The sequence below is a fragment of the Tachysurus fulvidraco genome, chromosome 9, assembly GCF_022655615.1.
Source record: "Tachysurus fulvidraco isolate hzauxx_2018 chromosome 9, HZAU_PFXX_2.0, whole genome shotgun sequence".
Taxonomy (NCBI): Eukaryota; Metazoa; Chordata; class Actinopteri; order Siluriformes; family Bagridae; genus Tachysurus; species Tachysurus fulvidraco.
In genome coordinates this window covers 27,967,307-27,984,806 of record NC_062526.1, presented here as the reverse complement: position 1 = coordinate 27,984,806, position 17,500 = coordinate 27,967,307, and the positions used below count along the sequence as shown (strand labels likewise).

Here is a 17,500-nt window from a genome sequence, read left to right as displayed (position 1 = left end):
ATTATTATTATTATTTAATAAGTTTGATATTTTAACTACAAATAACTCGCCTTCAGCGTCCTTAAATGACGAACATGTAATGGTTCTAAGTTTTGTGTAATTTCTAGTAATTTTAAGGTAATTTGTAAACAATACTTTTGTTATAATAAATAAAATAAAATAAAAATAAAATTACTTTTATTTGGAGTTCACTAAAGTAATAAAGTACATTATTTGAGATTCAGGAGTCTTTAAACAGACTTATTAGCGAATTACAATCATTATACCAGTCAGAAAGCTTTACTGAATTAAATTATTGTTTTCTATCTTTAGTTTTGCCTTTAAATCAGTTTTTCAGTCAGTTTGTATAAAATCTGCTGTTCACTAGTGAGTGTGTGTCTTAAAGTGTGTTTGTGATACATTAGTGAAATGTACAGCTTTTTGCGTCGTTAATCTAGATGCTAACTGTTTAGCGTGTTTGACTAGAATGCTCATATAAACTATAACGTCACTATTATCGGGTATCATCGCTAAAGATAATGGCGCAGTTTGAGGATATTAATAAACTGAATCTTGTTTTGTGTTTGTTTTATTTCATATCAGTTATACATGAGTGTGAATGTGTATGAGGAGAAAACCTGCAGTAGCTACATGTGGAGTAAAGTCTTTAAATGGGAGCATAAAGCACTACGAAGTACCAACAAATCCCCAAACATCTATTATATACATTTATACCATTACAGTGTTTGGTTAATTAATGTTTGGTAAATTTAAAGACTACAACACAATTGTTTTTTCCCCTTTTATTATGTTACGTTACATAGCAAGAGTTATAATCCGAGACAGATTCCAAACCCAATGTTTTAATGACGTAATGTTCTAATTTCACCACAGCGATGATCGGTGATCAGCTAACATACATCAATTTTGTATCATCAGGTTACTAACCATTAAACACAACAGACTTGTTATTATGGATCATACAACCTCAGAGCTGATGAAATACCAGCCCAGAACCCAGCGTATAGAGGCTGAGTGAATGTGGTGTGGACTCTGTGGACAGGTCTCACCGTGTGAGTGACGCTGTAGAAGGACAGAGTTCCTGCACCGTGATCCACATACACTCCTATTCTGGAGGATGATGGAACTCTGAGCTCGGTCTTAATGTTGTTGTGCCAGAAAGAGAGAGAAGAAGAAGAACAATACAGACTCCAGGAATTTTTGTTGCGTCCAAACAAACACTCATCACCCAGTCCTTTCCTGCTGATGTCTTTATATGAGACCGATATGTACACACCTCCATCACCGCTCCACTCCACCTCCCAGTAACAGCGACCACACACACTCTCCTTACACAACACCTGAGCAAAGCAATCAAATCTCTCTGGATGGTCAGAGTATGTCATCTTTTTCATACTGTATCCCACCGCTCTGTTCTTCTCCCTCAGTCTAATGTTACAGTTTGCCGTGTTGGGATCCAGAGTCAGGGAACAGAAATCTAAAATTAAAAAGAGAAAAATAACTGAAAAATGTGAACATGGAGAGTTTAATTGACAAAATATGTGTTGAATGAGAAAGCTCTCTGTGTGCACAGATGTACATTTCAGAAAATCTTCTCTGCTTTCTGGCTCTGGTGGTGAACTTGTCTTCTTAACTGCTGCAGCTGTTTAGAGAAATGGAACCAAAGACAAACCAGTGTTTAAGTTAAAGCATGTTGTTTAGGCAGCAAACTGCTTACAGATATACACCAGGAATAATAAACATCTAGCTAATAACCTTGTTAAATAATACAGTTCATCTTAAAAGTCTGATGCTGAGCAAGAAAAGACGTCCATCATTGTGTTTCTCCAGCAGGAGCAGCTCGTCTTACCATGTGGATGGATTTTGTTGAATTCCTCCTCACAGAATTCCTCCAGTATCTTCTTCAGATCTGAGAGAGAATTCTTCACTCCATCAAATGACAGATGTTGAGAGACCCTGATTCTGGACGTGTCAAATTCTGGTCTGTTTAATAGAGGAGACTGAGGTCCAGAAGCTAAAGTCTACAGAGAAGAAATGAGATGAAAGACACACTTGTGATGTCAGAGAGGGACATTTATTGCTGCTTTAATGAGAGGTTTTTTACAGAGTGTGAGGAACAGCTGACTCTGTAGATCAGACAGTGTGTGTTACCTGGAGGACATGGATGTGATCATTTGTGTGTGAAAGCTTCTCCATCTCATTGACTCTCCTCTGAAGATCATCAATGTCCTGCTCCAGGTGCTCCAGGAGTCGTTTAGCTCGACTCAGTTCAGCCTTCTCCTGAGCTCTGATCAGCTCCGTCACCTCCGAGCGCTTTTTCTCCATGGAGCTGATCATCTCAGTAAAGATCCTCTCATTGTCCTCCACTGCTGTCTGTGCACTGAGCTGTTAGGAGACACACAACACATGAAGGTCCATTTAAAGCTCATCTCTCATTCTCTCTCTTACTGGGACTCTAAATGTCTCCATGTTGTCCATGTTGTGTGTGTTTCTAGGAGCAGCTCTGTCTCTGCTCACTGCTCACCTTTATAGTGTTCACAGTCTGTTTCAGCTCCTGCACCTTCTTCTGCTTCTCCTGGAGTCTCTGCTGGAATTTCATCTGTTCTTTCTTTAGCTTATGCTAAAGACAAACCATTAATATTTCTTATTATTCTTAGTAATTACACCTACTTCTACTTTAATATTTTATGATGTTCATGCAGATCTCTTTATGAAATGACTGACAGAAACCATATTCAAGGAACAATCTTTCACAAATTATTGTCACACAAATTTGGAACCACGTAATTTTCCAGCATATCTATATGGGTCTAAATGTGTTCCAGCGTGACAGTCCCCTTGAGTGGTTTGCACTCCTGCAGTCCTGCCCTCTGGCCCCTTGATCATTTGGGATGCTGACAGTTTACCCCACTTCCAAGTTGAAATCATGCAAAACTGAAGAAATCACGTGTGTGAAGGTTAAGTGTCCACATACATTTGACCAACGAGATGGCAAGTTGTTGTAAATCTAATTACACTTCTCCCTGTACTACTAATGTAATCGGCTGTTGTTTATGTAGCACATGGATATTTTTAGTGTGACGAGAATGCATACAATGTGAAGACTCACTAATTTGTTCACTAACTGGTCTGACCAGATTACAATTAACCCTGAATGATGAACCATTTTAAACACTCTTAACCATATCATAGGCTTTTATAATTTCCTTTGGATTGACACACACACAATAAAAAGTATAATTTAAACATTATTACTTCTCACCTGTTTCTCAGCTCTTCCTGCTGCGGCTGTGACGGTGTCGTGTCCTCTGTGTTTATCCATCGTACACAAATAACAGATGCAGGTTTGATCAGTACGACAGAAGATCTCCATCAGCTTGTCGTGTTCAGAGCAGATCTTCTTGTGTAGTTTTGTTGAGGCTTCAGTTAAAGTGTGTTTTATAAAAGCATGAGATAGATAGTGAGGTTTGAGATGAGTTTCACAAAACGAAGCCACACACACCAGACAGGACTTGATGGCTTTGTGTTTTCTCCCTGTGCAGATATCACACTCCACATCTCCAGGTCCAGCGTAACAGTGAGCAGGAGAAGCAGCTTGGAGTTCAGTCTTCTTCAGTTTCTCCACCACTTCAGCCAGCATGTTGTTTCCGCGTAGAACAGGCCTTGGTGTGAAAGTGTCTCTGCACTCAGGACAGCTGTAGATGTCCTTCTGATCCTCCTGATCCCAGCAGTCATTAATACACACCTTACAGAAACTATGACCACAGGGGATAGTTACCGGATCCTTCAGGAGATCCAGACACACTGAACAGATGAACTGGTCCTGATCTACTGAAATACTTGCCTCAGCCATTTTCTTCAGACTCTGAAGAGTGAGAGAGAGAAGTATGCGGATACCAGTTTCGTTTTCTCAGAAGAAACTTTCAGATTTCCTTGTGTGACAGAGTAAGTGGGTGGAACTATAAAGTGTATATCTTTTGATAATCTCTAGGAATATGAATAATATAAGGTTTTATGTGTTTTATATTATCTTAAAGTTCAACAGAAAGAACTTCAGTCGGGTAAAATCACTTTGGTCAAGCAGATACAAAAAAATGCGAGAATCTCTACCAGAGGTTCAACCCAAACTTCCAGTGTTTCACTGTTTGAATTCCAGAGCAAGTGTGTTAGAGTAGGTAATTAAATGGTTCATTAAAATTTGAGGAAAGACTTTTAAAGCAAACAAATCCAAAAACATAAAAACAAAGGCAAGCTGAAAAAAAAGAGCAAAATAACGAATTACGCCATTATGCATTCGTGCACCTAGATGATATTTTAATCTTCAGCATCTCTCTGAAAGAGCACATTGGACACATTTGCTGGGTTCTTCAGCTTCATCTTCAGACTAGTCTTTACATGATATTTGAGAAATCACAATTTCAAGTTAGCACTATCACCTTTCTGGGCTTCGTGGTCTCACAGGACAGCCTGAGAATGGACCAATTTAAGAATAAGGTGGTCAAGGAATGGCCTCAGCCCTCATCTGTTTGTGAAGTCCAACACTTTTCTGGGCTTTACATATTTTTTTTACGACACTCTGGTGGAAATTTAGTTCTTTGCCCAGCCTGCTTTGTGCCATGACCAAGAAAACTCAGGGCAAATACTTGTGGACCGCTGAAGCACAGGAGGCTTTTGAAGCCTTGAAGAAGAGGCTGACTTTGTAGTAGGGGCTGTTCTGTCCTAATGATGAGGACCTAAAAAGGAGCTGCATCCCTGCGCATATTTCTCTCACCAACTGATGGAACCAGAGACAAACTACCATGAGCTCCTTGCTGTCAAACTGGCCTTAGAGGAATGGACACATTGGCTGGAGGGGGCCAAGCACCCATTCCTCACTCAGACAGATCACAAGAACCTTACCTACATCCAGCAGTGACTGAATCCACAGCGAGCAAAATCCAGGTGGTGGCCCACCCAATACGCTCTATGTTGCAAGTCTGGTCCACGCATAGGTTCTTAAGGTAGTTAGAACCTTAGAGTTCTTACGGCACTGATTCTGGTGGCCCACCATGGATTTAGACATCCAGGCGTTCATTGTTGCCTGTCAGACTTGCACCCAAAACAAAGAGACCCAGGCGCGTCCACACTGCCTTTTTATGGCCCCTACCTATACCGTCCCACCCATAGTCAGACCTCTCCCTAGACTTCATAGCTGGTCTGCCATTGTCTCAGGGAATGAGTATAATACTAGTAGTAGTGGATCGGATTTCTAAGGTGTGCAAATTTATCCCACCACCAAACTCCAATTATCCAAGGACACAGCAGAACTACTGCTACAGCACGTTATATTCATGGCATTCACCCTGACTTGGTCTCAGACTTGGGTCCTCAATTTCTAGCCGGTTTTGGAAGACCTTTTTCTGCCTAACAGATGCCTCTTCCAGCCTCTCATCAGGGTTTCACCCTGTGCCAAATGGTCAGACAGAGAGGGTAAATCATTACTTGGTTTGTTCCCTCCATTGCCTGGCCGCCTCTAATCTGGCAATATGGGTCAGACACCTGATGTGGGTCAAGTTTGCACATAACACACTTTAGTACTCCACCCTGGGTATGTCCCCTTTCAAATGCCAGTTCGGCTACCCCACATGTTTGCTCTGCAGGAGAGGGAGCTAGGGGTCCCGGCCGTGGAACAAGTGGTGGCCCAATGCTGCAGGGTATGGCAGAGAGAAAAAACTGCCCTCCAGGCATCCACTCAGAGGAGCATCCACATAGCTAACCGCCAGAGGCTTGCGGAACCCACATTCTGCCCAGGATCTGGCTGGCGACCAAAAATCTTCCCTTGATAGAATCAGTGGGTGGGTTTCCATGCTGAATTAAGCCGGAGACTGCCAGAGCAGTTTCCCAACTTGCTTCTGTGCATTTTCTCACATTTTTCTTCCGTGTCTGCATAGAGCTATAGTAGCGCTTCAGGTATTCATTTGAGAAACATAATGTCCTCAGATCGAATCCTGTGTCTGACGGTTCCGCAATTACTCCACTTTACGTTTGTTACCATAATAACTAGTTTATATAACTAGTATTAATATCCATCTGGTTCTCTGCCCACTTTCTCTCCATCTATCCATTTGGATAACTCGGTACCCCATCTTCTTTTCTGGACCGGTCTTGTTTCTTCGGGGCAGATCTTTTTATCAGTCAACCTTGGGGACAACTCATAATGATAGAGGTCATGAGCAGATACCCATCATCTCAGCTCAGCACCATACTCTTCTTTCTTGCTGAGATATTCAAGGTTTCCATTCTTGTCCTTGGGCAAATCAAGGAGATGTTTTTGTGAATGTAATCCAGGGAAGAGATTACTACAGCTGAAGAAGAACTCGGACAGATACTGGATCGAGTTCAGACGAAGACCTGTCACAACACTCTGAGATGGAGACGAGAGTCATTGCTTAATAAGATGGGAACTGGCACTGCGCCACACTACAGCTGGTGTCAATCCACCCACTTTGTCTGGGCGAAGCTGCCTGAACATTAAGACCATGTTTTTCTCTTATGTTTATCACCACATCTGTGGTTGAACTTAAGAAGCAATAAAACCGTTTTCATGCATAGCGATGGGGGACTTGAGTCATATGACTTGACTCGAGTCAGAATTAAGTCACAAATTTGAGACTTGCTTGACAAATATTAAAAAAAAGTCTCGACTTGACTTTGACTTGACATCCATGACTTGTGACTTGCACATGTGTGGCTTACTCCAGCCTCAGAGGGATTATCACTATTATTTCTTATATTTATTAAATAACAGTTAAACCAAAGGAATCAATTGCACTCTATGTCAGACTCCACAAACTGATTAAATATATTAAAACATCGTCCTCACAGTCGATAAACACATCACGGAATGAAAATACATGAATGATGCAATTACAGTGAAATTGATTTACAAAACTTAAAACATTGTTTATTGGTTATTAACGAACAACAGCAGTCATTTTCTATCGTATTCACAGTATAAAACAGTAACAACTATTGAAAAAAAAACACCTGATTCTTTTGAAATGTCAGCTTTACATCATTTATAACAATAAAAATAAAAAGATCAAAATTCCCACAGGAGTTTCTATGCATGCAGACCTGCTGATGTGTAGCAGTGATGCTAAAGACTTTAACATGACTGCTTTTATTGTAGGAGCTTTAATTCAGTCCAGAGAGCAATCATTAGACGCCTTAAGCCAGTGGTCCCCAACCCCCGGGCCGAGGACCGGTACCGGTCCGTGGACCAAATGGTACCGGGCCGCCCAAGGAACATTAAATTATTTCCATTTTATTTACTGTGGTGTATTTCTCTCGGGTTTGTGCGCCTTTCCATGGACGAGAGGTTAACCGGGAGCTGAGAGACGTCACCTAAAGCCGCACCGATACCGCGCATGCGCAAAATATCATGATATCGGGCCGGGTTTAGGTGACGTCTGGAGCTGAGCGGCTGCGAGCGGCAGTGGTGTTGTAGCTTTGGTGGAGAGAGAAGGTGTGTATCGCTCTTCTCTCTGTTCACCGGTACTTTGTCATGTTTAACAGTGCTTGGTGTACGTGTATATTGTGTTTGCTCAAATTTAACCCACAAATTAGCAAAAATGAGCACGAAACAGACGTCGTTAGAAAGTTAGAAACTCTGCCGGTGTTCTGGATTAAAGTCATGGCGGAATACCCTGAGATTGTCACCACAGCACTTACATCCCTATCGCCATTTCCGACATCCTATCTGTGTGAAGCGGGGATTTCTGCAGTGATGGCAACCGAAACAAAACAACGGAATAAACCGAACATAAGCAACACACTTCGGGTGTCATTGTCTCCTATTACCCCAGATGGAACCGTCTCGTTGTAAAGAAACAAGCTCAGGGTTCTCATTGATTTAGCGTTGTAGTGAGTTAAAAAGGCATGTTTAAATACAATTAAATTAAAATTATTAATTTTAATTTAATTGTATACTCGCCACCCCCACCCCCCAGTGGGCCGCGGTAAACTTATCAAACATTGACCGGTCCGCGTCGAAAAAAAGGTTGGGGACCACTGCCTTAAGCAAAGAGACTGGATTCTATCTTAGTGTGTGTTAGTGGTTAAAAGCAAATGAATAAATGCATATTATTCAACGTGAGTTCATTAGTAAACGTCGAGGATAAAACATGCACTATATTTATGTTACGGAGCTCGGTTCAGACTCTAGTGATAGCATGAATTAGTGAAAGTATAATCAGATAACTGAAGAAACTCCAGCTACAGTGCACAAGAATTAAATGTATGTTTATGTAAATAGACCCGCCCACAATTACCCATATATGGTAATTATGCTGTAATCCATGTCAAATTTTGGTCTAAACACATTGTAGTGCTTCTGCTCAAGGACACGTGGATATAGCTAGAGGTGTAGCTAGACTAAAAATGTAGCTAGTCTCTGTACAAGTAAAAATCAAGTGCAAATAATAATAAACACACTAACAATTGAATTCATTTTCTGATTAGGTGACTTTTTTGCGTATGTCCACACTAATACGTTTTCATTTGAAAACGTATACATTTTTCTCTCCGTTTCGGACTTTCGTCCACACTGAGACAGAGTTTTAAATAAAAGAAAACGTAGCTCTTGGAAAACAAAGCTCTCCAAAGCATCTTAGCGTGGACCGTGAAGACAGAGGCTTTCGAACACTATGACGCATTTTTAGTCATGTGATGCAGTCGGAAGTAAATAAATGCCTAGCGGAAATGACGCAGGTCGAAGCTTTACTCATGCACGGTAGGGAGATGTAAGCGTTTTCATACATTTCAGTGTGGATGAGCAACTTTTGGAAAACATTTGAAAACGATAACGTGGACGCGGAGCGTAAACTCCGTTTTCAAATATATCCGGATTAGTGTGGACACGGCCTTGGAAACATCCGATTTTTTTACTAAAATGTGGCTGCAGACAAAAAATCCTGTCACTTATGATTCCTCATGAATCTAAATGTGCTCGGGTAACTGCTTCACACGCAGATTCGTTTAGATTAATTTCATCAAACATGAAAAAACGATCACGATCGCTCCACATTTCATTCTGGGTTTAGATTTATTTTTTTCTAAACTTTTTCAGGATGGTCATGTAAAACCTTTCCCTACACAGTCTGGAATATACAACAGCACTAATATGACTGAAGTGTGAAAATATTCCTGAAGGGGTGAGATATTAGCAGCAGTTCTTAAAGAAGGACGCTGTGTATATTTCAGGGTCTAATCTGGGTCTCCGTGTGCTAGCTAGTTAGCAAGTGCACAGTTTTGTGTGTCATTCATTCATTCATTCATTTTCTACCGCTTTATCCGAACTTCTCGGGTCACGGGGAGCCTGTGCCTATCTCAGGCGTCATCGGGCATCGAGGCAGGATACACCCTGGTCGGAGTGCCAACCCATCACAGGGCACACACACACTCTCATTCACTCACACACTCACACACTATGGACAATTTTCCAGAGATGCCCATCAACCTACCATGCATGTCTTTGGACCGGGGGAGGAAACCGGAGTACCCGGAGGAAACCCCCGAGGCACGGGGAGAACATGCAAACTCCACACACACAAGGCAGAGGTGGGAATCGAACCCCCGACCCTGTAGGTGTGAGGCGAACATGCTAACCACTAAGCCCCAGTGCCCCCGTTTTGTATGTGACAAATTGTTTATTCCTCCTGGTCCCAGTGGACACAATTCATTTTGCGTACATGTCCAACGAACGAGGGACTTCTGGAAATTTCTAAAGGTTAAACTGTTATGAGAATACCACAGAGAGAAAAAAGCAGCATGTTGATGTAAAAATTATCCCGAGCTTCATAAGCATGAGAGTGTCGGGGGGAAATGTGCTAAATGTGCAACGTGGCGGTTTATAATCTAGTTTATTTTGGCTATCTGAGCCACCTTTACGCCCACTGTGTGTTCACTGTGACGTACGTTAACGCTCAGTGTTTTAAATATATGATGATTTTGGCAGTGTTTCCCCCGAAGTACAGTACTGCTAACAGAAAGAACAAACAGAACACTAATCAGTCACGGATAATAAATGAAATGTTGATGATTTTCAGCGCTGATTAATTCTCCCTTCGGCGTCTTCTCTTCCCCGTTACACGCTCGTGTCAAGTATTCACTGATCTGTCGTGTTCGTATTAAATCACAAATTACTCATTTAAAAAAAATCACATTCCCGAGACGACGTTCTACGCCGACGCAGTTACAAAGTGCAGAGCAGACGGTACGGCCTATGGGAGACGATGTGGAAGAAATGTTACGTTCCCTTTAATCTCGCGCTCGCCTGTGATTGGTCAGTCATTTGTTTGGCAGGTCGTGGAACGAACGTTAGCGCTGGACCGACTTGATGACCCACTCGGCTGTGGGGTTGAGCTCCAAGAGGGCTTTCATGTACGTTTCTTCATCCAGACAGCGCTCCTCTACACACACACACACACACACACACATACACAGAGACACACATAAACCATGGAAATCATCTCATAAAGTCTGGTGTTAATTTTGGAAATGTTACAACAATGCAGTAATGCAGGAACAAGTCCTAAATCCATAGCATTTTAACACCGTGTGTGTGTGTGTGTGTGTGTGTGTGTGTGTGTGTGTGTGAACGCATGTCCAGCAGTGTGTGTGAATGTGAATTACTCACTGATGTTCCCTCCGATCTCATATAGATACAGATCCTCTCTCTTCACCAGAAGTGAGCTGAAACTGGAAACACACACACACACACACACACACACACACACACACACACACACACACACACACACACACACTTTACAGATAACACTCCCGGTTTTTATCATTACTGTCCCTGCTTTCTGTATTTCAGTGCTCTGTATGCGTATGTGTTTAATATGATGTATCATGGTGTATCAACTGTGTGTGTGTGTGTGTGTGTGTGTGTGTGTGTGTGTGTGTGTGTGTGTGTGTGTGTGTGTGTTTACCTCTCCTGGCTGAGGAAGCGTGTAAGAATGTCTGATGCTCGGAGCTCTTCAGTCAGCTCCACCGCCATAGAGACCTTTGAGAATTGTGGAGCCTGGACCCTGATGAAGCTCCCATCCATCTTACACACACACACACACACACACACACACACACACACACACACACACACACACACAGTTTTTAGAGGTTCAGTTATTGTCAATATTTAGTGCATCATTCATGTGGTAGCATTAAATTGTGGTATAAGAGAAATGGAAGACAATGTAATCCCTTTACAGGGATATTACATGCACTAGCGCTAACTGTCCACCAGAGGTCACAATATACAACAGAAAATGACAACCGACACAGGTTGACAGGTCATGTGGTAAAACATGGCTAAGGTTGACAGGTCATGTGGTAAAACATGGCTAATTAATGAATGTTCAAAAATATTTAAGACAAAGGTAACATTTTCGGTGTATCTATTAAAGTAAAAATAATTTTATTTTATCATCAGTAAAAAATCATTACCATTTACTAGAGTTATGTCTAATGCTGTGGAACATCCTGAAAACAAGCTAGAAGTGAAAACCTCAAGAGCTCCACTGACTTAAAGATTAGTTACAGCTTTACACCTGACTGTTAGAAAGTGCTGACACTGGAGACTCCTTCCATAAACGTCTTCGATCTCACCTCAGTGTTCTTCTCTACTTTCTCGCTGTTCCTCTCGCGATCGTAGGCCATTTTCTTCAGCAGTTTTTTCACCGCTCTTTCTCGGTTCATCTTTCTCTCCATGTTTTGTTTCCGCACCTGAGTCATCACAAACTTCGGGATCTGGAACAGAAATGGCACAGCAAACAAAAATCTTTCATTTAATTGGATTAAAAGGATTCGATATATGTGATAATAACATACAGAGACTAGTGCATACGGTACAGAGCAGGTCCTGGTATCGTATGAGCAGCCTGACGATGTTGGCCATGCTTGACGCCATGGTGAACTCCTGCTGACCCGTGATTTTGCTCCGAAATCCTTTAAACATGAAGATGTTGGGCGCCATCACCATGGCGACGTTATTCAGCGTCATTTTGTTGCGCTCCTTGTGGTCGATGACTCGCTGCAGGAACTCCAACAGCGCCTGAAGTTTACAGTTCACGAGGTCCAGGTGTGAGCAGTGAGACGTGTCAGAAAGGTCAGTGTGGATCTTTGGGAATGTGAACAGCAAACAGTGTAAGTGAAGAAAAATACCTTGAGGGTGTCTCTGCTGGACGCCGGCAGAAGAAGCACGAGCAGATTGAGTGCCTGGAGCTGCTGCTTCTTTGTCGGGAATTCTACAGAGACGTATACGTACGTAGGTCACCTTTACAGATGCAGCATCGCAGATTAAATGCACACATTTTACACACAAAGATTCAGTTATTTTTCACCAAAGTCCAGAACAGTGTTGTTTAAAAGCAGTAGAGGATTAACTGAGATTAGACAAGATTAGACGTGATGGTTTTATATCTGTACTTTTATCCCAGGTCACAATGTTATCACCATATGATAGTTACAGTACATGTTTACCTTTGGCTGTTCCTTTAACCTTAAGCAAACTGGGGCAGCGTCTCAATACAACACTTGTGTGACAGAAATGTAAATAATCGTGGTCACGCTTTGAACGGGATGGATGGATTCACACGTGTGAGTGAACGTGAACTCACTGAGCACAGAGAAGAAAGCACTGAAGTACTCCACCGTCAGGAGAGGATGAGGAAGCTCTCTGATGAAGAGCTTGAGCACGCTCGCTGCGTCGTGCTGCTTAAGATTCTCCCAGGGAAACAAGCCATCGTAGAACTTTAGTTCCAGCTCCTGACACACAGCCTGCAAAAACAAACACACACAATTCACCTCAGCGTGTGTCATCGTCCACACCCGGTTCTCCTCCTGTTTGTTCACACACACAGATGCCAAAACACTCACATGATTTACACACATCGAGCAGGAAAACAGAATAAAACCAAATAACTAAATGCATCCAAACCGTTTACTGTCCACACTCACAGTAATCCACATTCACTTACACCTTTTACTGTCCACACTCACAATAATCCACATTCACTTACACCATTTACTGTCCACACTCACAATAATCCACATTCACTTACACCTTTTACTGTCCACACTCACAACAATAATCCACATTCACTTACACCATTTACTGTTCACACTCACAATAATCCACATTCACTTACACCTTTTACTGTCCACACTCACAATAATCCACATTCACTTACACCTTTTACTGTCCACACTCACAATAATCCACATTCACTTACACCTTTTACTGTCCACACTCACAACAATAATCCACATTCACTTACACCATTTACTGTCCACACTCACAACAATAATCCACATTCACTTACACCTTTTACTGTCCACACTCACAACAATAATCCACATTCACTTACACCTATTACTGTCCACACTCACAATAATCCACATTCACTTACACCTTTTACTGTCCACACTCACAACAATAATCCACATTCACTTACACCATTTACTGTCCACACTCACAACAATAATCCACATTCACTTACACCTTTTACTGTCCACACTCACAATAATCCACATTCACTTACACCATTTACTGTCCACACTCACAACAATAATCCACATTCACTTACACCTATTACTGTCCACACTCACAATAATCCACATTCACTTACACCATTTACTGTCCACACTCACAACAATAATCCACATTCACTTACACCATTTACTGTCCACACTCACAACAATAATCCACATTCACTTACACCATTTACTGTTCACACTCACAATAATCCACATTCACTTACACCATTTACTGTCCACACTCACAATAATCCACATTCACTTACACCATTTACTGTTCACACTCACAATAATCCACATTTAATTACACCTTTCACGAGATCCATCTATGTATCTATCTATTTGTGCATGGAATTAGATGTATGTCTGTTGAATAAGAAAGGGTTAGACATCCTTGTATATTTCTCTCACCTTCACTCTGGTGGCTGCTCCAGGGACCCTCAGGATCCCCTCAGTGTCCAGCCCTTCATCTTCTATGTGGGAAATTAACTATAAAAAAATTGTAATCATTTTACGAAGAAGGCAGGAATACACCAGCCCCCCCAACCCCCCCCCCCCAACCCATTTTCATTAGAACAATAAAGAGTTAAAACAGTCCTTCTCTACATTCTGTTCACTCTCAGAAAGAGAAAGAGATCATCAGTGACATAACGTGATCCTCTTTATGAGATCCTGATGCTATGCTAACATTGTCATGCGGAAACCTCGTATGTCCAAATTTTGTCAATATCATTTTTTCACATATCGATGCTATCGGTCCGTCCCCACGTGGGTCTGTTATTTTTACAAGTTATTAACCAATCTAAAGTCTTGAAAATAGCTTGAGCACAAATCTCTTAACTCCGTTGGACGCTTCAACTGTCCACCTCTTCCTCACTCCGCGGGAGAGCTTCGCGGCATATTTCTCCTCAAGAAGTGTCGCAACAAATCAACACGTCTTCTGAGGTAAATGTCTTCAAATCACTGGGCTCAAAGAAAAAAATCTTGACCCCCGCTATTTTTGGTGCTCATCTGAGGACAGGAATTTAGCGCAAGACAATCCACTGCAACGCGGACTAAACCCCGTGCATCGCAGATAAGATACGGCATTTTTTTAATTTCCTGAAAAATTACGGTTTTGGAGATACGAGGATTCCACCCGACAGCGAAGAGTATACTGTATGTTAGATCATTGTCATGGTAAAGAAATCGCTTTGGGAATCGGATTTATTCCTTATAGACGTACCCGCTGAAGTATGATTGGCACGCGGGTCCCTGGCATCATCTTCTGATCCTGATCTAACAGCGTTGTCAGAGGAACCCCAAACAATCCAGACTCTGCAAAAACACCACTGTAAAGATCACACTGGAAGGTGAAAGACTTTAATAAGCCCACACAGATTTAATCCTTGAAAACTAGGAATATGGATAAAAGTCTTCTGCCCAGGACTGACCTTTGACCTTTATCCGGAGAGGTTTGTGGGTCTTGAGGTCGATGGCGGCCGTGTCGAACAGAGCGCTCACTTCGATCAGGATGAGACGGTGGACTTTCTTCATGTCAGCCGGGGACAGATCGCCCACTTTAGTCATTCCTGTCTTATCTCTCACTACCCTGAAATCCTACCGGGGGGTGTGTGGGTGGGTGGGGCATATGAAATGAGAAAGAATAGAGGGAACACAGAAAGATAGAGAAAGAGAATGAATATGTAGAGAACAATGTATTGTTATTATATGCATTAATTCAGTGTCCAGTACAATTTAAAATAATTAACACAGAACAAATGATATCTCCATAATACTCAACAGAGAGAGAGAGAGAGAGAGAGAGAGAGAGAGAGAGAGAGAGAGAATAATAATCTATAATGATAATATATAATAATAGTAAATACTCTAGAGCAGTGGTCCCCAACCTTTTTTTCGCCGCGGACCGCTGGGGGTGGGGATGGGGGCTATACAATTAAATTAAAATGAATAATTTTACTTTAATTGTATTTAAACATGCCTTTTTAACTCACTACAACACTAAACCAATGAGAACCCTGAGCTTGTTTCTTTACAACGAGACGGTTCCATCTGGGGTAACAGGAGACAATGACACCCGAAGTGTGTTGCTTATGTCCTGTTTATTCCGTTGTTTTGTTTCGGTTGCCGTCACTGCAGAAATCCCCGCTTCACACAGATAGCATGTCGGAAATGGCGATAGGGATGTAAGTGCTGTGGTGACAATCTATTGAAAGGGTATTCCACCATGACTTTAATCCAGAACACCGGCAGAGTTTCTAACTTTCTAACGACGTCTGTTTCGTGCTCATTTTTGCTAATTTGTGGGTTAAATTTGAGCAAACACAATATACACGTACACCAAGCACTGTTAAACATGACAAAGTACCGGTGAACAGAGAGAAGAGCGATACACACCTTCTCTCTCCACCAAAGCTACAACACCACTGCCGCTCGCAGCCGCTCGGCTCCAGACGTCACCTAAACCCGGCCCGATATCACGATATTTTGCGCATGCGCGGTATCGGTGCGGCTTTAGGTGACGTCTCTCAGCTCCCGGTTAACCTCTCGTCCATGGAAAGGCGCACAAACCCGAGAGAAATACACCACAGTAAATAAAATGGGAATAATTTAATGTTCCTTGGGCGGCCCGGTACCATTTGGTCCACGGACCGGTACCGGTCCGCGGCCCGGGGGTTGGGGACCACTGCTCTAGATGACAGAAGTTTATTGCTATCTATGGTGCATATGTGCATATGGGCCAGCAGGTGTCAGCAGAAATCGTTCTACGTGACATTAAGAGTGTTATAAATCCTACAGACTCGTTGTTCTCTCTGAAATATACAACATGCTAAACTCTGTGTAAGGCTTTATAAACTCTCTCAGATGCTGAATTCCACATTTATTCCACATTTGTTTCTCTAAAACATCACACACACACACACACACACACACACACACACAGAAACCATCAACACACTCATAAATTGTTTATTTAATAACTTCATTTTGCAGGGGCAAAGATCTCTACAGCAAAACACACACATTCCTTTATCAAGTAACGACCAATCAGAGCAAGCCACTGTACGTGTGCACTCTGTAAACTTTGCTCTTGCATACACACACACACACACATACACACACACACACACACACACACGGGAAATCAGTGCAGGTGTTAATGTTTGACACGCCTCACTCACAGGTAGCCTGTCGTCAGCCTCGTCTACAGGCGGTGTGACCTTTGACCCCTCCTTGTAGGTCAGCGCCTGCTCAGAGAACGACACCTCTTGGTCGATGTCCGTCTCTGTGTCGGCCACGCCCTCGCCGTTTCCTATGGCCACGCCCATACCCGTTAGAACATGTTCAGAAGATCATAAAAACCGACGAATCACAATGTGACAATTATTTTGTGTGTGTTTGGAGATCAGTGTTCATTTATATCAGTGAGCAGCTAATTAACGCACTAAAAGTTCCAAACAATAACATTCGCTACTTGTAAACTAATTTAACTAATTATCAGGTTGATATTTTAAAGATGGGGCGTCACGGTGGCTTAGTGATTAGCACGTTCGCCTCACACCTCCAGGGTCGGGGGTTCGATTCCCACCTCCACCTTGTGTGTGTGGAGTTTGCATGTTCTCCCCGTGCCTCGGGGGTTTCCTCCGGGTACTCCGGTTTCCTCCCCCGGTCCAAAGACATGCATGGTAGGTTGATTGGCATCTCTGGAAAATTGTCCGTAGTGTGTGAGTGTGTGAGTGAATGAGAGTGTGTGTGTGCCCTGTGATGGGTTGGCACTCCGTCCAGGGTGTATCCTGCCTCGATGCCAGATGACGCCTGAGATAGGCACAGGCTCCCCGTGACCCGAGAAGCTCAGATAAGCGGTAGGAAATGAATGAATGTTTTAAAGATCTAACATTCGCTGTGTCCATTTTTA

The 17,500-nt window shown here is 42.4% G+C and overlaps 2 protein-coding genes across 3 annotated transcripts in view; both read right to left on the bottom strand.

The window, feature by feature from the left end:
* Positions 1-765: 765 nt before the first annotated feature.
* On the bottom strand, positions 766-7,342 carry LOC113643292 (tripartite motif-containing protein 16-like). The gene is made up of 6 exons (XM_027147481.2): positions 3,263-7,342; positions 2,525-2,620; positions 2,152-2,385; positions 1,850-2,021; positions 1,580-1,642; positions 766-1,477 (listed from the first exon to the last, which is right to left on the bottom strand). The coding sequence occupies exons 1-6, from the start codon at positions 3,851-3,853 to the stop codon at positions 951-953; spliced, it is 1,683 nt and encodes a 560-aa protein (XP_027003282.2). The 5' UTR covers positions 3,854-7,342; the 3' UTR covers positions 766-950.
* Positions 7,343-9,888: 2,546 nt separating this feature from the next.
* arhgap18 (Rho GTPase activating protein 18) overlaps positions 9,889-17,500 on the bottom strand; it is a 15,975-nt gene continuing 8,363 nt past the window's right edge. Inside the window, exons 5-15 of one of the 2 annotated variants that reach the window (XM_047818168.1) lie at positions 16,767-16,897; positions 15,018-15,183; positions 14,810-14,901; positions 13,996-14,073; positions 12,666-12,825; positions 12,211-12,293; positions 11,894-12,100; positions 11,656-11,796; positions 10,980-11,098; positions 10,679-10,734; positions 9,889-10,451 (exon numbers count right to left, since the gene is read on the bottom strand). In XM_047818168.1, the coding sequence (XP_047674124.1) occupies positions 10,360-10,451; positions 10,679-10,734; positions 10,980-11,098; positions 11,656-11,796; positions 11,894-12,100; positions 12,211-12,293; positions 12,666-12,825; positions 13,996-14,073; positions 14,810-14,901; positions 15,018-15,183; positions 16,767-16,897 (1,325 nt within the window). In that variant the 3' untranslated portion in view covers positions 9,889-10,359. Of the gene's footprint in view, positions 10,452-10,678; positions 10,741-10,979; positions 11,099-11,655; positions 11,797-11,893; positions 12,101-12,210; positions 12,294-12,665; positions 12,826-13,995; positions 14,074-14,809; positions 14,902-15,017; positions 15,184-16,766; positions 16,898-17,500 lie in introns of both variants that reach the window. The other variant, XM_027147480.2, reaches the window with a different exon arrangement.